Source organism: Triturus cristatus, chromosome 5_2, assembly GCF_964204655.1.
Source record: "Triturus cristatus chromosome 5_2, aTriCri1.1, whole genome shotgun sequence".
NCBI lineage: Eukaryota > Metazoa > Chordata > Amphibia > Caudata > Salamandridae > Triturus > Triturus cristatus.
Window position 1 is genome coordinate 932196536 of NC_140588.1, and position 22668 is coordinate 932219203.

Below are 22668 nucleotides of genomic sequence, written 5' to 3' on the forward strand. Positions count from 1 at the left end.
TAGATCTATGGTTTCTTTTTTAGTCGAATCTGAAACTAAGTATGAATGCAGATTTTACATCAAAATATTCTTTTACTAATTGGCTTGATAACTTGCATTTGATATTGATGTCACAAAAGGAGGAAAGAAAGCTAGCCTATTCAATGATTTTTCCACGCAGACTAAGGGCCTGGTTATGACTTTGGCAGTGTGGGAGCGGGCCACCATATCAGCACACCGCCATCACACCGCCAAACTCCTCTGCACACCACCTGCCAGATTAAGAGTCCATTCGTGCTATGGCGGGTGGTCCCACTGCGGTGCCTGATAAAAAGGCACCGCAAGGGCCAAAGCATGTTCATGCATGGCATGCACTGTGTAGTCCATGCTATGCAGCAACTAGGGGTGCATGCAGACAGGAGGACACACCATGTGCACCCCTGCAGGCATCCCCTGGCCCAGAGACAACAGAGGGCCCTGTAGGGCCCCCTTAGGTTCCTCACCACCACACTTTTCATGGCAGGTTCGACGCCATGAAAACTGTAGCGGTGAGGAAAATCGTAATAAATGCTTGGAGGTGCTGCAGCTGCACCGCCGGCATATTGAGGCCTCAGACTGCCTCACCACCCCTGAGGGATCACAGATCCCCTGCAGGTGTGGGTGTCCGATGTCAATCTTACCGCCAAACTCGTAATAGGGCAGTCGGACCGCCAGTGCGGTGGTTGCCGCAAGCTACACTGTGGACCGCCAAACTTACAATCAGGTCTTAAGTCAGAAAGTAGCCAGCTCCACCATGTGGATCCTCCACTGGAAGGTTCCAAAGGAAATTTCCTGGTTGAGACTACCCCAGGAGTTTGGTTGGCTAACTATTTAGGATTTTAGGATAGATCCATTTTTACAAGGTTGTTTAGTATAATATTTGTTTTCAGTTTCCACATTTAATATATGTTTATATTTTTATTTCTTCTTAGCCTTCACATATCTGTATTTTATTAACCCCAAGCTCTCTTGAGAGCACAATTGGCAATATAGCTTATTGTGTTAAGTACTAGATGATGAGGTCTGTGCGGAACCTGCTGTTCATATATGTCGATCCAGAATAGAAAGCTTAAGCTTTTCTCCTTCTGAATTAAAAACATTGCATTGCACAGAGTTAAGTCATAGTAAAACCTTCTAATTCCAGGTCTACAGTTATAACACCCCTGCAGCACCACACAGATTGTGAAAACAGTTCTTCATTAATCCATATTTATTTGGACTTCAGCCACACCCAAGCACTGAACTTACCGGAAGGGGCTCAGAAACAGTTCTGAAATTAGGTGATCTACACTCCCTTCAATTCCACAAGAGATGAACAGTGGAAAGGAAAGGTCTTACCCTCACCACACATTAACATTCATCTGACTATAGATTAAGAGAAATATAGTATTATTTTTTGAGACACCTCTTTACATAGGATAGATCAAAGTCCTCCTCATAATGTCTGTTGTACAAACTTTAGGACAGAGGGAAGTTACATTTTCAGGTATATAGCACATTTCATAAAAACATGAGGACCAATACTGGAGGTAGGCATACCACAGGAGTGCACTAAAGATATATCTGTTATACAAATCAACACAGGTGACATTTTCACAAATTATTGTTTAAACAACATCATTTTACCTGTAGTGTACTGAGACACATCTTGGATTCTGCCAACTGGGTAGTTGTTTTCAAATGAGTAGATATTAAAAGGTTTGGGATTGGAGTTCAGTTTGTCCCATATGTGATGATTTGGTGTCGCCCACCGCCCAGCGACGACATCATAATCCCTCTGACCTAGATGAACCAATTTAGTTAATGAATCATACAGTCCTCCGAAAAAGCCTATGATGACCTGAAAATCTGGGTTTGTGTCCTGATAGATATCTCCATAAGGTGTGTAGAGAATTTCTTTAATCACTTGGCCCCGACTACTAAACACAGCCAGTGGGGTTCCTGTATTGTCACAAGCAACATAATATTCTTCTAAATTGCTTAGTTCCATGGCAATGAGGTGTCCTTGAAGATCATAATACAATGATGTTATTTCTGAGCTTGTGTGATTGTACAAATGAGTAACACGAATTGGGTTAGCAAGATCAGCATAAAAGAATTGCAGGTGAAGTCCTTGATTTGACTTGCTTGAAACTCGCCGTCCAAGGCCATCATAACGGTACTGTACACTCCAACCCAAAATTTTGTTGTAGGCTCTGTTGAGAAGCCCATTTGAGTTATACTCAAAAATATCATTGCCTCTTTGCCTTAGAAATCCATCCTCGTCCATCTTATACTGAATTTCGCCAAGTCTAGTGATACGATCTGCAAGATCATATCTCAGAGGAGTCAATCGGGCACTATTTCCATGGCTGAGCAGGTTGATGTTTCCATTCAGGTCGTAGCTATATCGCCACTGAGGTTTATCGTTCACAGAAACTGCTTGCAGCTGGCCATCAGCATCATATTCATAAAAGTAACGTGTTATATTGGCCTCAACACCCACTCGTATGTCACATATTATCATACGGCCCATGGCATCATATTGAATAGTCATCCAGTAGGCAATGGCTTTCAAGATTTCATACTGTACTTCAATAACCTGTCCATTGGAATTGAAGATTTTAGTGTGCTTCATCATTGTAGTTGTTATTACTTGATTTAAGTCAAAGTTGATCACACTAAATTTTCCAAACTGTTCTGTCCTTCCAGACACATCAACATAGCGATACAGGTCAATGGGAAGCGGGGTTTCATTTATCATTGCCTGCATACTGGTGACCCGGAAATTGTTATAACTGTAGTCAAACCTTGCATTTACAAGGCCTTCTTCACTAAATCTGAAGATCTGGCGACCAACAAGAGGACCTGTTAAAAGCAAGTAACACATTAATAAATCTGATCATCATGAATAAATGACAAAACTATTTTAAGGCAGTTTCTTATGAAAAGCAAAATTTCCTGATTATTTCGCTAGACTTAACCATAGATAGCTTGCCAACAACCTGAATAGGGGATATTACTAGTTTTAAAAGCAATTCATGTATAGCAGTAGGAAAAAATTAAATATATTAATTACTTGAATATATATTTCAAGGTTTCATTAGTGTGTTCAATAAAAAGTGTAATTTCATCACTTCATTTCCCATTAGCCATTTCTACTATTTCTCCTTAACCTCACCCTAATTTAATCAATTCTTCAGAGTATCCTACAATCTGGATTTCCTGAGTAAAAGGTCTGACACAAACAGGGGCATCTCTTATTTGGACCAGTAAGGGCCTTGAGGTAGAAACGCTGGTCCACTTCACCCTATAGTAAGATCTCATAATGTGCCTCACCTAGCACCCCAGAACTACGCATCCCTGCAATCACACCCAGGCATAGACCCCACAAACAGTCAAAAAACATACTCATAGCACCTAGACTCATCCTCATACACATCCCACTAATCACTACATACTCTCAAACTATCAAACACAAGCTCTATCTTAATGTTCATCAATGCTCATTCTGCAGTACACAATGCTACATACATCTCAGCTGTCATCAGAACCTCAGTGCACTCTTTATCACATACAAATGGCTCACTACCACGTCATTGCTCCTCCTAGATGCCCTTGATCCCTAAGACTACAGCATTCAAAGTGCATACCATGTTCATAAGAGGGGAGGAAGTCACAAGTCCTCCTAGTCCTGTACCAGAGGTAAGAAAGTGGCATTCAACTCCATGGAGTTCCTCACATGCCAGTGCCTTTTCCTCACAACCCATTCTACCACCTTCTAACTCATCTACAGGCCCACTGAACAGAACCAGGATCCAATGACAAATTTTCAAACATCCTTACCACCTTATCTATCAAACCTCCATCCTCGGCAACTTCAACCTTGGCAACCTATGCAATAAATTCACTTACTGACACAGTCAAAGTGGTACTGTATGTCACCTAATCAACACACTGCAAATGCCACATTCTGGATATGGTCTTCTCAGCATCACCAACGATCCAAAGCAAGCTTCCAATACCCCTATTTAGATTGACTAGCTTGCCATCTCCATCACCCTGTTGAGTGTCCAACCAACACATTGTTGAGAACTAAAAAGAGAGCAACAAAACCTTCAGATTCTCAAACACTTCTACATAGGCAGAATACATCTTGAACTCATCCTTTTCTCTGGCCGGTCCATCACTGACATCAACACCCTTCTAAATGACTTCAATGCACCCTCCTAAATGACTTCAATGCATTTATAGAAACCCAAGTTAATGCCCATGCTCCAAATAAAACAACCTAGCACAAGCTAAATTCTTCAGCACTCCAGTACTCCAAAGACCTAACTGACAAAACACTCCATCTGCAGGTAGAGAAGAAAATGGAAGAGAAACAAAGCCGTAAGTGACCTTACAATACTGAAGTTCCTTCTTGTAATACTCAGGAAACTCATCACATCAGCCAAAGCCAAGTTCTATACCAACAACATCAATGGAGCTGCTTATAGGAGCAAAATACTCTTCAAAATAATCAAGTACGGCATCAACCCAACCGCTTGCCTGTCCCTCCGATCCCACACTCCATGCACAAGATCAATGTCATCAATCATGTCTTCAGTGAAATAATACAGAAGACCTGACAGCACATTGACAACACCAATCCTGATTATTCTTTGACACTCCCTCCTCTGTTCCACACTACACAACGGTCATCCTTCAAACCCCTTGTCAACATTTTCACCTTCCTCACAACCACCACTTTTGAAGATGATGGCAGCCAAACCTTCGGGCTAAAGATGAAGTGCAAAATGAAAAAAAAACAAGGCAATAGTCCTATGCACAATCTATGTACACAAGATCTGGAATGACACCTTCAACTTTCCTTTAATTTAGAAAAGAGCTACAGACACCTCTTTAGAACGCTACATCATGATGCAATACCAATCCACTTTTGCTCTTAGAAACTACCTAACCTTCCAATCACAGGTTGATTGCATCTTTGCCTTTGACTCCTTACAGCACTCCACTGACTTTTGGCTAGGTTTCCATATACACACAATACATTTCCTGCACTTATCTTCACATCTAACTTACACAGGAATTTCCCATGCATTAGTAGTGCAAAAGGTGTGGAAAAGAGAATAAATAGTGTTTTTTCCAGGCGTGCGCAGCAAGGATTAATGTTTGAAGGAAAACTAAATTTCAACGAGAAAAAAGGAAATTAAAATAGATATTTTATATTTCCACTAAAACAATTCTTAGATACACTTTGCAATGTCTGGACTTTGCACACGAATGATTAGGTAAAAGACACCCTCAGCAATGTTTGTCAAGGCCATGCCCTTATGTACATGATTTTATTAGTCAGCAAAACAGCTGTAACTATGCATAAGCACTGCATTGCCCCTAACATATTAAAGTCATATTAAACATACAACTATTGACAATATATTCAGCAATACATCAAACAAAAAATGACCACTTAAATGCTATTTCCCAACAGCTGATGAACCATATATTTGTTATTTCCAAAAAGACTTAATTGAAATATAGATGGCATGGGCTTGGCATGTTTCCACCTTTCTGCCTGCTCTGCTGCTACGAGGTACACTCAAGCACCATCAATAGCTGTCTGAGTAATCTCGTTTGATGACAAGATAATCCACCTTTACTCGGTGCAATACCACTGGGCCCAGAAGAATTAATAATAAGCAATAAGTTAAATGAGTAAGCAGTTCTCAGTCCCTCTTGAACAGGCTTCAACGGGCCCAGTACGTGGCTGCTCAGACCTTCCAAGCATGCTTCCATCAGTATCGACTGAGTAAACTACATTGGTTTTGAATGAAGCAAAGAATTACTTTCGAAGCTCTTTGCTTTTGCTACAGGACTCTCTCTTTTCAAGTCGATGGTCACTCCTTTTGTTACGACTAGGAACTGAAGATCGGCCGAAGCTAAACAGACGGTCATTCCAAAATTAAAACAGCCCGAATTGGAGGCAGTGCTCTCACTCACCTTGTACCAAAAGTCTGGAACTCCCTCCTTGCTGAAATCTGTCTAGCTCCTTCTGGAACTTTTTTCAGGAAAAAAATTAAAAAACAGTGGGCATATTATCAAGGACGACGTTAAAATTATCGCCGCTTTAGCGGCAGAAAACTGCAGCTCAAACGGCTATAATGAGCTTGATAATATGCCCTGGAGAATTCCAATAGAACCCCATATTCACACCAGAACATGGACTTCTATTGGAATTCTCTGCGGCATATGATCAAGCTCATTATCGCTGTTTTAGCGGCAGTTTTCTGCCGCTAAACTGGCGATAATTTTTAACGCCGTCCTTGATAATATGCCCCCTGGCTCTTTGGAGCTGTCTAGGCCCTATCAAGCCATAAGGGCCACACTTTTTCTCGAAGGTCAATTTCCTAGCGCTGGGACACTACGCAAGAAGTAGCTATGCGCTTTACAAGACGGATTATTATTATTGTTAGTATTAGTCCATTAGAATGCGGTGGATGTGATGAATCTGCCAAAAGCAGAGGGTGTCCGGCCTGCCCTATTAGAGTACACAGACCTCACTACACTTTAACTCAGTGGTTCTTAACCTGTGGTCCAGCGACCGCCGTGGTTCTACAAAGCCTACTAAGGGAGTCAGCAACTGCTTAGAAAATTAAATAATATTAACAGATTAATAAAGTATATATGTATTTGTTTGATGAATGTTTATTTCTGTATTTTTTGAGTGTTGTTTTGCTGTTAAAATCATAAACAATGATTAGGCCAGAGTCCCCGCCTTACAGTAATGACTCCGTGGGGGTCACCGGATTCCAGTAATAATTAAGTGCGGGTCCTCAGAAGTCACAAAGTTAAGAACCACTGCTCTAAATAGAAAGTATAGGACGTCCCCCACTTACGGGTGGATGCATGCATCCACCAAATTTTAAATTATGCTCTAAGCATTATTTTCTTCTCCTGTGGGTCATTAACAACTATTTGTTGTCCTTATTTTGCTGGAACTAAAGTATGAGTGCATAATGTTGAGTATGGCCATTTAAAAGTTTTCATTAAATGTCTGGTAGCATGTGAACTAAGATCCTGTTATCTACTACACATCTCACAAGCAGAAATTGGAGGCAAGTTCTCCACTGGCTTTATTTTGCTGCTCAAGACTTTTATAGAATATTTCGATGCAGTAAACAACAGTAGCTAACTCCAGAATTCTAAACTTTCTGGTTGGCCCAGCCAATCGTCGGATTCATTGCCCGATGCTATATTAAGATTATCCATAAATGGTTGTGCATACTCATGTTTTAAACAGTACTTCATGGGTGAAACCTAATCTTTCACACATATTACATCATGCTGATTATTTAATGACTTTTAGTTCAATACAAACCTGTTTGTCTGTATCTGATTGTACAAGTAAATCCATCATACATTAAGTGTATTGTTTTGATAATGCCGGATGATTCTTCATAGGTGAATGTGACTTGGGTTGTGTCATAGAGGATTTCCGACAGACGGTAAAGTTTGGTATATTTATACAGGACCCGGCGTCCTGTCCCAAGATAGATCGTCTGCAGCAGTCGCCCATCGCCGCTGAAATCCTGGATGAATGAAGCGCTGCTGTCTGGTGGGTTGTATATGTTTCGATAATAGCCCACAGACAACATCGTTAGCATGCTATGGCGCATCATGTTGGGCATAGTTACAGAACTCAGGAAGTCAGAGTGGTCGTACTCAAACACGTAGCGTCGCTGGCTGTGCAGGAGGAGGTTGACGGTCTGAAAAGAAAGAACACAAATTAGTTACAAAATACACCTTCTCCGGTCAATATTTGACAGCGCAAGACCATGGCTTAACAACAATAGCTGCTTAGGGCTTAGGAGGAGGTCTCCTGCAAACTCCTTTGAATTGTGGGTCTCCTCAGTATTTGATACTGCAGGAGACTTGAGGTTTCTTCCATCAAGGTGCCCCTGAGGATGCTTCTCTGAGGTCTGCACAATCAAATGGCCCTTTATTTGATTTTCTTGTGAACGTACCCCAAGCCAATCAGGAAACACCAACTGAGCCATCACATTTTCTCTTGTTGGAAGACTTGCACCTGTTGACCATTCAGAAGGTTGCAGCCTCATGTCAAATCCAGGCTGTGCAGTGTGTGTCCGCACACTGGAACACAAAACCCTCCTACTGAGCTGGGGGTTGCAGGGCTGAACAGCCCTTTTATTCAAAATGGCATTTCTCCAGCTGGTTGGAGCTCATGGAGGCCCGGGGCCACCTCTGGAGCTTCTGCCACTTTGCTGTATGACCAAGAAGGCTTCAAGAGAAAGTGAGGGAGGTAGGGAGAGGGCGGTGGAGAGAAATTGATCATAGAGGAAGAAGAGAGAAAATAGAAGGATAGAAAAAGAGAGAAACTGAATAAGAGAAAGGGAGTGTGGCTGGTTTGAGGATTTTTACCAAGGCTGCTTTCGGTTCCCCAGTCCGCCCCCGGCCCTGGGGGTTAGAGTATTGGCTGGGTGTGGTTAGGGAGTTTATTTGTGCTTACGAAGGTGGGTGGGGATCCTCAAATCCCTGCCCACCCTGACAACCAATGTGAAACTGCGGTTTTATGACTCTTCCGAATCTACCCCTGTGAAAGTGTACACTGACACAGTGACTCTGGAACTGTAAGGCATTTTGTGCGAACAATAGTTTTGGATGAATTAATAAAATAAATTATACTAAAATTATACCTCACAAACCAATGTCTAGTTTGGGTCACACAGAATGTAAATCATATTAATTTCTCATACAGGCAGTACAATCCCAAGCTCCACAGTAATGTTTGCTTTAGAAATATTGAGTACTGTAGTCAAAAATTTACAAATATTACAACAAGGAGCTGCAAAGAGTAAGTGGTGCTGTGTTTGGGGTATTCAAAAGATGGGGAGTTTGGCTGTATTTCAAGAAAATATAGAATCCTGTCCAAACCAACCAGCACAAGGTTACGTCCCTGGTCAAAGCTATCAAGTGAACAGTGGACTTTAGAGTTAGAAAAAACAAAACCAGCACCAAATTCTCATGTTATCATCGCTAACGAACATTTTAACAAATGGACACAAGATTCTCTAGATCTACTTCTTCCTATAAAATCAATCCAGGTGAAAAAAGGTAGCAACAGAATGGCATGGTACTCTGCAAAACTTCGGGAACTAAAACAAACTTGTAAGAAGGTAGAAAGAACTTGGGGGAAGGATTTCTCTCCCGACAACAAATTGAAATATAGGGAGGCTATTAAATCATACAAAGCCTAAATTAAATCAGCCCAGGCAGCTTTTTACGAAGAAAAAATGTCATCAGCAGGTAACTCTGCGTCTGAGATCTTTCGCATTGTGAAAACTCTCCTCAGAGTTCAACCTCCTCCAGTGACCCTTGACACTTCTGGTTCACGCTGTGACAAACTTGCAGAATTTTTCCACAATAAAATCCAAACTATATACACCTCCTTTCCCCAGATGGAAAGCTAAATTCGGGATTCTAGTCTTTACAGCATAGATTCCCATTTGGAAATAATTCCTCTGATGGAGAATGAGACACTTGATCGCATCATGTCTCAAGTGAAGAGCGGATCACCAAACGATCCAGCACCTCTAAACATTCTGAATCAAGTGGCTGGAACAGTTTCCCCTTCTATCCTCGAGTTGATCAACGCTTCTTTTGTATCTGGAGTTGTCCCCCACCCTGGAAGGAAGCAATGGTGAGGGCACTCCTCCAAAAACCCAGCCTGGGCCCTGACTCCCTGGGAAACTATCGCCCCATTTCACTTCTCCCAGGGATAAGCAAAATAGCTGAAAAACATGTAAATCCAGCGCTGTGTCTACCTTTTTGGAGACCAATAAACTTCTTCAACCGTCTCAAACAAGCTTCCGCCCATTACAAGGCACAGCAAAAGCCCTACTCTCAGTTGTAGAAGAGTCAAAAGAAATTGTGGACTCCTAGACCTCAGCGCAGCCTTCGACATGGTAAACCATCAACTCCTGGTCCATAGACTTAGGAGATTGGGGGTGAACGGGGTAGCGCTGGCCTGGCTGCAGTTCTTCCTGAGTGACAGACTTTGTCAAGTCTATGACGCTGATGTGGCCTCAAAAGAGGTGCCTCTTCGCTGTGGGGTTCCCCAGGGGTCATCCCTGAGTCCCACATTGTTCAACGTGTATATGAGCCGTTTAGCGAAGCTGGTGGTGCCTTTTGGGGTACACATAGTGACCTATGCAGATGACACCCAAATGGTGGTAGGACTCAACCATGCCGACATCGCGTCCCCCAACATTCGACAGTGCTTTCAAGAGACTGCTAAATGGATGGATGATTTGTTTCTGAAATTAAATTGGGAAAAAAATGAGCTGATGGTCCTGGGGAACCGGTCACCCATTAACTTTAACACCATATGGCCAAATACATTGGGTCCCGTCCCTACTCCCAAGCCCCAGATAAAGAGCCTAGGTATCTGGTTAGACCAGGACTTGACCTTTAAGGCTCAGGAACTCAAGGTGCAATGGTATCCTGAGGATGCTTCGGAAGGTCCTCCCTCTCCTCCCTTTTCAGGGCAGGAACCTGATGGTTCAGGCTCTCATTCTGTCGTGCCTTGACTATGGTAATGCCCTTTATTTAGGGGCTCCCTGTTCCACATTGACCAAACTTCAGACGGTACAGAATTGGGCAGCCAGAATTCTTCTGAACATTCAAAAATTCCAATCAGCAAAACCAACCCTAAAGTCCCTTTATTGGCTTCCAATCAAGGAGAGAGTTGAATTCAAGGCAATGTGCATAGTACACAAGTCACTGGCCGGGAAAAGTCCTGACATTAATCATTCCATTATTCATCCCTATCGTGCCAACAGACGCCTTTGATCGGACCGCTTACATCTAGCCACTGTTCCAAAGATTAGGAAAGCCAGAAGTGGAGGTCGTATGTTCTCCTATAACGCATCGAAGCTGTGGAACTCTCCTCCTCTTGACTTACGGAAAGAACCCGACCACCTTGTCTTCCATAAACTGTTAAAGACCTGGATATTTCCTTAGTCTGGTTGCCACGCTGATCTTTCCGCTGTCAGCGCTGAGAGGCCTCCGGGTAGCCATGCGCTATACCAAAGTATCTTCATTCATTCTAATTGAAAGCACTGGTTTGGGTCCCTGCAATCCACAGGTAGCCCAAGGCCTTCTAATGGCAACAAAGAGTCGAAAGAGTAAGTCGTTCCATTCAGCGGAAAAGATTATGATTTATCCAACTCTGATCCAGACATCCATTTGTGAGGCTTGTGCAGAGCAAAGAGGGTGTGTTTTTGTCTGTTCAGAACATCAGTTCTTGTGGACACCACCAGTCAGCCTTCAGCCACCTTTGAGATTGTGCTGACGTATCCTATGCATATTCTAGTCATCCAGACAAATTATTCTTGAATTGACTCTGGTGTTACCTCTATAATCCCTGCTCCCTTTCCTGATGATGATTCTGTATATTGATTGCAATTGGCATCATCACATTTACATAGGCAGTTCGGACTGTAACATTTTGGCTTGCAATTATTTGCAAACCACAATTTTAAATGCTTGCTCCAATGGGAATAGTTATGGTATGTTAATTTAATTTAGTATAGCACACAAATCACAACCGCAGGTGTATCTCGGTGCTTTGCTGAAACACAGGTAAGTCAAAATTAAAATAGAGCTGTCTTAAGAAGTTTCCAAAATTTGACATGATCTTTGCAGGAATGGATACGATATGGCAGAGTATTCCAGTAGGACGGGGCAAGGTAAGAAAAAGACCTGCCTCTGCATCTTGCCAGACAAACATGTAGGATGATAAGTAAGGGTTTATCCTTAGATCTCAAGTTCCTGACTGGACAGTAATGAGGCTTAGTCTAAAAGAAATAGTGAACACAATTCCAATGAAAGCATAGCGCTGCAAAGCCGAAACACATCGACCCAGGGGCATCATAGGACATATGTAAGAGTACTAATCAATAACAAAAGCAAGTATATATCCCATTAAAACATAACCCCCTGCTTTTTCCTGTGTAGCCACACTGTGTAGAGGTATCGACTAATACCAAATACCAATGCCTGGCTAGTGTCCCATCTCAAAATACGGTAAGCCACCCCATAGCGTGAAAGGGGCCTTATTCACAAGGCAGTGTTAAGCCACGTTAAGTGGCTTAACACTGCCTTGTACATAAGACGTAGCCCCTGTCGCCACCACAACGTCTGTAAAAGTGATGTTGTGGTGTCGATAGGGACTTGTACATATGCCCCCAAGAATGCTCAAAGAAATACATTTATAGACAAGCTGTGGATGTTGTGTTTGTTTTAAAAGAGTACATAGACAGAGTGTTATTTAAAAAACTTGCATTTCACCGACTGCTAATCATCAATAAAATAATAGTATTAGGATCACTACCATCTGTAATATATGCTTGTCAATGTGCTATTTAGCTCCATAGTGCAGAATTGAAACTTTGAAAATTTATAAGAATATTATTTGGCAAAATTGTTTCATTGATTTGTTAACCTCGGAGATATACGTTAAGTTTGAGCTTGCAGTAAAACTGTTCCTGAAACAATGTCAAAATATCTGTATTTGCGCCCTAAACATCCCACACATTTGTATCTATTTTGTAACATTAAGTGAAGGTCGGGCTTATTTGATTCCCGGCCATGGATAATTGGATCTCTGCAGGAGCAATTTCACTGGGAACATGGGTGTATCCTTGTGTCACAGATTACTCGGAATTGTCATATATCAAAATTAAAATTACCGTCTCAGGGAAGAGCATCACTGGTCATTGGAGAAATAAGTTCATTATGGACGCCCATCATAATAGAGGCCCTGAGCATGTCCAGGCCCTGCATGATAGTCCCAATGGCGCTGCTTTCCTTGGAGCATGCCATCTGTTCACTCGCTCCTGTGCTGGATGCACTGCAGGTACAATCAGTGAAATCAGTTTACAGACAGATGCCCTGCTTCATCCAGAGCAGCCAAAGTCAGGTGATCACTTGACTGTTTTATGGCACATGACACTTTTATTCTGCTCTTACTTTTGCAAGCTGAAGCAAAGTCAGAGTTGAAGATTTCCACATGTTGAGCCAAATGTAAGAAAAATACATTGAGAACAATGTTCTTCATTTACGCAAAGTTATAAAGTTTGCAGGTTCTAAAACGAAATGCACATTTGGCAGGGACTAGGTGAGATGCACATCCTTGTGCAGATGGCGCCCTGGTGGATATGCATGAGCTGGGTGTGTTCCTCCCTTGCCCCTTCCTGCATACTGATTGAAGGTCTGTGCAAGGACAGTAGCATGACTGAAACAGCAGGACTATGTCCCTATAGCTCAAAGGCTCACATGCTGAGGCTGAGTTTTAAGTGGCCTGTTTTCCTAATTACTAGCAATGGTTTTTGTGAAAAAGTCTATCTGTCCATGGTGTTTTCCTAATTATTTTGTTAGCATTTTGGATCTTAAGGTTTGAAGCCCTTCCACAGTTTGAGGCCTATTAAACAGATTTTAGTGACTACAGACCAAATGTCCTGAGGGCCTAATTATGAGCCCAGCAGTCTGAGAACCTCCAGACTTGCAGGGGTGTGGCGGTGGTGGTCCAGCCACCGCGGTACCGGCGGTCCTACCGCCTCATTACAACTTGGGTGTAGGACCGCTATTGCATCACAGCAGCCACCAGGGAACCGTCATTCCCTGGCCCTTGGCAGGGCCTCAGCAATACGCTGGTGGTGCCGCTGCGGCACCGCCATGCATATTACAAATTTCAGGACTGCCAGCGGTGTCATGGAGGTCTTTCCTCCATGAAAAGGCTTGAGGTTCTGAAACAAAGGGGATCCTACAGGGCTCCCTGTTGACCATTTGCATGGGGATGCTTACGGGGGCGGGGTGCACTACATGTGCCCCCCCCCCTGTGTGCATGTACCCCAGTTTCTGCATGGCATGCATTTTACAGTCCATGCCATGCAGGAACTTTTTGGGACGTTCCTATTGCAGTGTTTTCAGAGGCACCGTAAAAAAAGAGCCACTAGACACGAGGAAACTCATAATCTGGGGGGCAATGGGCACATGGGTTTGGTGGTGCGGGAGCAGACTGCTGCTCCCGCACTGCCAAACTCATAATCAGGCCCTAAGTGTTTTTTACAGTCATAAGCACTATAGTTCAAACTTTGTGATGGCAAAAAGGCTTTTTGTACTGTACCAATCCAATTTCACAAGAGGGTTAACTTCTACTGACTCCAAAAATGGGTTAATGACCATCTATTGATTGGGTATTTAGAAGAGGCCTATTGTGGGCATTCCCTCCAAGTACTGATTCATCAAGTGATGCATGAATGTTTTGTAACTGTACTACAGTCCCAAAACATTGGAAAGTTACTGACTCATGAGTTGTGTTGGTAAACCCATCGCAAAAGGGGAGAGGTCTGTTCTAAAACACATCCCAGTAACTCCAGTACCTTTTCATAGAAAGATTAATGCCACTGCAGCCAGTCTCTAAGAAACTAACAAGAATTGCTTAAACTCTTATGATCTTTTTTCACCAAAACCCTTCTTTTGTGATACACGTTGCCATTAAATTTGGATTAAAAAGTTCATATTTGCAGATTTAGAAAAGGGGGGACCCAAGAATGTCCTTCTGGGGGCACCAAAGTGCATTCATCCAAAGAATGTGCAGCTTAGCAGGCCAGTCACTCAGCATGAATCCATTTGGATCTTTTTTAAAGTTAAGATATTCAGTCAGTCCTGGCGTGAAAACAGGACAACCTCCTGGAGCCAGTACCAGGAATAGAGTTTGACTTTATCCTGTTGGACTGTTTTAAAAAAAAATGAAGGTTTCAAACACCAATGAGTAAACTTTGACTGGGTCCATCTAGCACCTTACTTCCAACCGCAAGTGCTCATTGGTTGGCTTTGCTTAGAGTCTTGGTCCCATGTGGAGCTTTTTATGCCAGATACTGAAGCAGTATGAAGTTTTTGGCCTCGCAAAGCCAGATTCTTGGAGCTGAGCCTGGGCTCACTCCCAGGCTGTTCCTGCTTCTGATTTTCTTTCCCTATGCTGGAATATGTGCGTCAGCAGGTTAACCATTTCAGGCACTTAGCGCCACGGTTCTGCCCTGGTTGAATCTTCGAAGGATACTTAAGACATTTTTTACTCTGCTGCTATACTCTATTGGACAGTAGCACATTTTCCTTTTTTGCATAATGCTTTAATGCCTTGGTCACTTTCTTAATAATTGTTATTCTTCTTATTAAACATTTCTCTTTTTACTTACACTTGTCTAGAACCTTTAAGATATTCATTTATTTGACTATACTGTGGTTAGTAGGTGTTGGTACATGTGTCCCTGTGGGACATCTTCTCCTTTGGGAATCATGACAGTGGATAAATGGGGAGCAGGCGGTGATCTAGAGGTCCAGGAGCTCACTGCCTGCCATACACCATGTCTTCCCAATTGTGAAACATTTTTTTTTAAACAACTTAGGTCCCTTTAGTGGACATGGACTGCTTTTCAAAAAGTATTTCCTGTTTGATAATGGAAATGCAAGGGAGGGGGTATTCTGTCTTGTGAAGGTTTCATGCTTGCCAATAGCCAATCACAGAGAGTTGCAAACTGCAACCTGCCTGATTAATATTCAATAAGCAGGTCATTTTTTGACCACTGAGGATGTATAATTTGCGATGTGACTTATTAGTGTATAGGTCGCACTGCAAATTGAATTCTCATTCACTAAAAGAGCCGGTATGCAAACCGCGCACACTGGTTTGTGAATGATGTCCATCCATTGAATACACCACATCTACATTTAAAACATTCTTAAGGAAAATGCACACATGTTGCTGTTTCTGTATGCATATTTTATTATAAACACAGTACGCCAATGTTTTGCTTAAAATGGTCTAAATAGGTTTTATATAGCAAAAGGATTTTGAGTAATCTGCTACATCACTTGAGGGACAGCCATGCCTTCAGTTGCCATTCTTATTTTTAGCTATTTAAAGTTCCAAGGCATGGCCTTTCACTACTGAATTGACAGCCTTTGGATAGATCTACCACAAAAATCTTTGCGGTTTCTATAGTTTTTCCGTGTATGAACAATAGATGAGTAAATGTTGCTTATAGGATGAAGAGTGACAGAGGTTTTGATCCATTATTGGAGGCTCAGTCCTAAAAAGGGTCATTAGTCATACATATAGCAGTCAGGACCAACTTTAGTGTGCTAATGCTAACAGCCAGAGCAACAATCTTTTTTTACCCCCCCCCCCCGCCCCCCCATGACCATCTTCTGCACGGATTCCCTCCCTACCACTCTCCAACAGTGGCCCTCATCTCTCCATAACTCCTCTCTAACATGCATTTCATTTGTTTTATAGTGCTATTCATACAAGTGTAAGGTGTCGGAGCACTTTACATCACACACATACTATATAGAGAGAATAAATCATATGTGTGTACATCAGTCTATAGGAAACATTACATCAAACAATGTGGATTACGAGGTGTAGAAATCACGTCATCCATACTAGTAGGCAGTATATTTTAAGAGTGTTTTGTCTGGAGAAGCACAAACTCAGGATTTGAGATGGATCACAGTGGTCGGGGTTGACTTTACCTATAACAATGTATTTCTACCTAAACTAACCCTTTCAAGAGACGACAACAAGGGTAAATTAAATAAATAAATAATTTACCTCGTGGTCGTCTCTCGAAATCCCCCCAGCCGGCCCCACCGCGCTTACCTGCAGAGGCCCGGCTGTTGTTGAAAGCACTATATTGAAAGTCTAAGCCTCTGATGTTGACCTCTGACAAACAGTTAGTTGGAGTACCGGTATTAGCCACATCTAAGTGATAAAACAGATCCTGTAGCAACAGAGCTGGTGTATTTTCCTTTTGGTCTGCTTGGTTTTTAGATCATCCAACACAGCGGCTGTGACCGACGCACCTGTCTACTGACTCCTGCTTGATAGATGCAGTAACTGATTTCACCCACTAAAGAGCTGAACCTCTTTCACATTCATTTCCATCACCAAAGCGGAATGCAACATAGCTCACATGGCTGTGAAGTTGGGTGGGTGCAGTGTGTCCACAGAAGATGTGTTCAGTGAGGTGGTCCAAAGCACCAGTTTATCACTTGAGCTATCCGGCCAGTGCACAACATGCTGTTACTCATTCCAAGAGGATGTTGTAACCACAGCAAGACAAGCTAGATAGTTACAGAGGGGAGTTGTGTAGACATTGGATGGCGAGCCGAAGTTTTTACTGGCTGAAGGACTCTCGGATCGCAGGTATATTGGTGTGATTCAGTTTTGAATGAGACTACAAAATGGATGTAGCTGGCTTTACTGGTTTGCTTAGCTGTTTAGTGAGCAGGCCTTCTTGTTCATCCATAATTCTGGATGGTTGTCAGGGATGGGTTGCTACACACTTGCTACTAAGCAGGAAAATAGTAAAATCTATAGCAGCATTCCAGGAAATACGTACCCAATGAAATCCCTCACATGTAGATTAAATACTGCTTCTGCTCTACAGAGCTTGATATGATATGATAAGCCATGTCATCTTATGATAAAGAGTAACATATGGAACAGCATCGTGGACTACACAAGTAAGAGCTAACAGAAGTCCGATGAGGACTGTTACTGGTTAGAAAGCCAGTAGAGATCAGCTCATGTATAATACCCCAACATCTAATGCACTAAAAGGTTTGCGATGCGGTCATCTTATATCTAACACCCCAATATTATGCACTTTATGTGCCATAAAATACATTTTCTAAAAATCAGGTTGAAAAAATATTTCTTTACTCAGGGTCCAATTCACAAAGAGTCTCCACAGTCGTGGCGGAGGCTCCAGAGTCATGGCAGAGTCTCCACAGTCGTGGCAGAATCTCCACAGTCATGGCAGAGACTCCACAGTGGAGTCTCCACAGTCATGGCGGAGGCTCCACAGTCATGGCAGAGGCCCCACTGTAGTGGCGGAGGCTCCACAGTCATGGCAGAGGCTCCACAGTGGAGTCTCCACAGTCATGGCGGAGGCTCCACAGTCATGGCAGAGGCCCCACTGTAGTGGCGGAGGCTCCACAGTCGTGGCGGAGTCTCCACAGTCGTGGCGGAGGCTTCACAGTCGTGACAGAGGCTCCACAGTGGGGTCTCCACAATCGTGGCAGAGGCTCCACAGTCGTGGCTGAGGCTCCACAGTCATGGCGGAGGCTCCACAGTCATGGTGGAGTCTCTGCACTTGTGGCGGGACCTCTGCACGGTGCACTCTGTGCAGTGTGCCATGCAGGGATTCAGCCACGAGTGCAGAGACTCTGCCATGCCTACGGAGACTCTTTGTGAATCATCCCTCAGTGTAGTAAAAAGCACACAAACACCAGGTATAAAAAGTTTGCTCGCACCCACATTAACAGCAATATAACCAATATTCACTTAATCATGTATAATGCAAGGTTGTGCAGAATTAAAAATCACTTGGACAACTTACGACACGCTATCAACTTTTGCACTTTATGAAGTTGAGAATTTTGTCTGCTTCACAAAACACTGACTTCTAAAAAGTAGTGCTTCGTGCATCTTTCACTGGCAAAACGTACATTGAACTAATTTTTCACCACATTTTACAGTTTTGCAAAGTTTTAGAAATTAAGCAGCTTTGCAAATTTTAAAAACTGTGCTTATTCAGGGTCCTGATATTATACATGCAGTATAAATGCAGAAGAGATTTTCAAAATACGTTTTGTTGAGGTATCGAACATGCATGGTAAAGCTGTGCCTTAGACATTAGCTATCGGGCTTAGGAGAACAGACATTTTGATCCATATTTCTAAAATGTATTGATTATTTTTAATGTGATTGTTGAGTGAGAATATCCAGTAAGCCAGCCGGGAGATTTGCAAAGATGAGTTTGAGAGGTAGGTTAAATTCCCGTACTGTGGGGGTCTCAAGTGAGGAAGAGTGTACGACAGCATCAAATGTGTCAAGCTCTGACTATAGTTTACACTCAAGGAGTACGAGTGAGCAAGAGGTTACGTCCATGAAACAAGCACAATTTCCTAATTCAGACCATGCTGGCAGGAGTCCAACATTTAGGGCCATATTTACAAGCCCCTTTGCGTCCCTCTTGCACCACGCAACTTGGTGCAAGAACAACGCAAATTAAAAATGTGATTTATGAAGCCACTCCAGGCCACCTTGCACGGCTGAGAGTGGCTTCATAAGTCTCTAGTAATGCAACTCAGCGCAAATTGCTGCGTTGCATTACTCTGCACCAGGGAGGTGTTTCCATGGGAGTTGTATGGGTGTTCCCATGCAACATCCATGGATTTTGACACATTCCCATATTTACCAGAAGAGGTAGACTTGGGAATGTGCCAAATACCTATGCCTCCCCAGGGAGGCGTAATGAGGAGAAATATGTTTATTTCTTCTCTTCTTTTCCTCTTTCTATGTGTGCTGCATTTTGCAGCACACATAGAGAGAGGAAAAAGCCTCAGGGGATCGAAAGTGTCCATTCCTGCACAAAAACAATTCTCCTTACAAAGAAGGTACCATGGTGCAAGGGAGCCTGCGTTGGTGCTAGGCAGCCAAAAGGGCCATAAATGTGGCCCTTAGTGCTTTCAAGATCTGCGTAACAACTTCATTTAATGATATCCAAAGATTTTCTTACCAAGTCCTGTACCCAAAGGCCTGTCTGTCATGTCTTTGCCAACTAAACGTTTATGCATAAGGTGGGCGCTGGGCCTTGAAGAAATGGAGCCAAGAGGCAGTGGCTGCCACCACATCAGTGTCATGAACCTCGACTGCAACCACCTTTTCTTGGACATTCATAGAGCCTCCCTTTCAAATGTGTGTCCCCCGAGGGGGAGAAGCTCAAATGTGGGCAATAGCTCTACTGGTAGATGAGCCATCTGACGATATCTGACAGCATGCTTACGACTGGCAAGGTGCCTTCTTCTGTGCCAGCTGATGTCATTGCAGGTAAATCTAGAGCTGTTGAGGAGGCGGATCTTTCTAACTGTTGCTCTTCCATCAGGCAGAACTACTGGTGTGTGGCCACTTGAATATGCCCTCAGGGCCAGACTGCCGGGTTGCAAGATGGGCCAAGTTGGCTCCATTGGCTGGCGGAGTTGGCATCGTTTTGGCCACTTCGATTTATGCAGGTAATGTGGAACTGCAGGCAAATTCCGCTAACCACCGAGTGGCAGTTTTTTTCGCCCACCGCTCGCTAACAGTAAGTTGATGAGAGTGAGCGAGATTTGACGTCCCCTAGTGTGATTTATAGTCGCTAGGAGGGCACCTGGCAAGATTTCCGTAAAACAGCAAGTCCCTGGCAGTCGTGACCGTTCGCAGTGAGAAAGCTGCCACGCGAGTAAAAAATCTACTTGAGCGTCAGCAAAATCAGCTTGATAAGCAGTGTCCTCTGGTGCGCCGCATGGTGCTGTTCGTGCTGATTTTTCAGCATGGGACGAGGTCATGATGCTAAAAATCATTGTGAGCAGCATGAAGTGCCTAATTCCGCCCGTTCGCAGAATTCCATGGAATCTTGTGGAGTTCCAGGGAACTGCGGAATTACGCGGGAGTTCCGCCCAGCCTAATGTTAGCATGCTATTTTAACGTGCCAGTTGGTGATTAACAAGTTGCTAATGAGTTCATTGTGTGTTCTATGTAGTGCACCCACTGATGATTTTGATATTTTACTAACAGATTTGATATCCACATTATTTTTAGAACTTATGTCTGCATTTTTCTCTGACCATACAAAAAATGTCAGACTGTTAATATAAAAATGGTTAGAGGGACATGGTGTTGCTGTAAAATAACTATTTAGAAGGCCGTGAAACAGTGTAAGAAAGTAAAATTGACACAAATGCACTACTAATTTGAAACTACAGCCATAACATTTGTTTATGGTTCTAGAAAAGTCTTTAAAAGCAGCAAATTAGAATTCAGCATTTGGCTCATAGCATAAGTGTTTATAGTAAACAGAGCAGTTGGAGCAGGGATGGTTTATGTACCATGGATGTGCAAATGAAATATATATTTTTTTTAAACACACTCGACTATTTTGCTTACATTTACCTTTTCTGAGTATGTGTAGCTCCATATTTTACCGTCTGCCCAAGTTCTAGAAACTACTTTCCCGTTCTGGTCGTATTCCATTTTTTCGGTCCAGGTCCCTCTTTGGATGTAGGTCACGAGGCCTGAGGGTGAGTAGGTCACGTTAACCTCGTGATACTTGCTGCTCGGGGACCACTGGATTGGGCGACCGATTTTATCATACAAAATCCGAAGAGTGAATTTCCGGTGGTCATCGTAGATCTTTCCTGTTCTGGTGACGTGATCAAAGTCTATTGAAAGCAGGTTTCTATTGTGAGCCTGGGCAGGAAAAAAACAGGAGACTGTAAACATATTACATAAGGCGATAATTGCATTTGCACATCAGTATGTCTGCATGCCAACTGTAAGTGTAATTGTGCCTTTTCACAAGCTATTCAGGAAAAACAATAGCCAATCACAGCCCTAACAACTCTTAGAAATAACTGTGCTTATGTACATTCAGTATCCTGGAATAATGTTACCAATTGAATAAAACATATTCTGTGGCATAGATCGAGGCTATTCACATATAAAAAAAAAGGCAGCAGTTAATCGCAAATGGAAGCTCAAATCCAGAAGGGAGAGAACACAAAAATATACAGTGGTATGTGTCCCTGGATCTCAAATAACACATTTTCAATACATGGAGAAAAGATTACAGCTCTCCTTAAGTCCACCACTTCTCTATAATACAGGGACTGCTTCCTGGTTCATGCAACTGTTTGGAGCAGACGGGGTGGGCAATGGGACAGGGGAAGAGCAGAGGGCGGTTAACACCCCAGAGGGACTCTTACAAAAAGGGTACAGGCTGAGGGGGACCAAGGCAGGAATGGAACAAGGCCTGGCGTCTGCATTCTTTGCAGAGTGCTAGGAACGGACCCAATGGGAGGAGGCCCACACTGATTCCAAGGAGGCGTAGTCCCCGTGGGAGTGAATCTTGGACCAGGGTGACATGGCCGTTAAGGGCCAGCCAATTAGAGATTACACACGGTCAGTTGGTGGGAGGGGGACGGTGCTCTCGTGAAGGGGCGGCCATTCGGCAGCTGATGTCTGGGATGTTTTTGACCCATCGCGCTGGGATCCTGCCAGGGGAGTTTCAGCTAAGACCGCTGTGTGAATCCACTCCAATTTGGGCATCAGGTGGAGCAGGGTAGGTGGTGTTGGCTTCCGGAGGTCAAGGGTAGTCGGGATCGTGGAGTTAGGGATTCCAGCACTCCGGACCTCTCATTTTTCTTACAGACCCATCATGGCGACAGACAGCCAGACTCGGTAGAGCTTGGTGTGGCTCCTTGGCCCTGAGATGAAGAGAAGGCACGGCAGGGTGTGGCCATCTGGACAGAAGGGTGGGACCTCAACGAAACTGCCACACGAAGGTCTAGTGTGGCCTTGGCAGTGCTCTAATCTGGATGAGCTAGTATGGCCCCCGGAGTGGGCGGGGTGGAGTAGGTCCAGTTGGATGTGGTGGCAATGCTGTGAGGGCATCTTACAGCCCTCAGTACTCCTCAGGTACCTTATCTGTGGCAGGTCCCATGTTGTGGAACAGCCTCCCCATAGCTATCAGATTGTAT

General features: G+C 43.3%; 1 protein-coding gene across 3 annotated transcripts in view; it reads right to left on the bottom strand.

Annotated features, from left to right (window-relative positions):
• The window catches only part of TENM1 (teneurin transmembrane protein 1), a 1737496-nt gene that overhangs the window by 24157 nt on the left and 1690671 nt on the right, over positions 1–22668 (bottom strand). For all 3 annotated transcript variants that reach the window (XM_085608139.1, XM_085608140.1, XM_085608138.1), the window contains 3 exons: positions 21083–21379; positions 7379–7766; positions 1645–2865 (listed from right to left, as the gene is read on the bottom strand). In XM_085608139.1, coding sequence (XP_085464265.1) covers positions 1645–2865; positions 7379–7766; positions 21083–21379 — 1906 coding nt within the window. The remainder of the gene's footprint in view (positions 1–1644; positions 2866–7378; positions 7767–21082; positions 21380–22668) is intronic.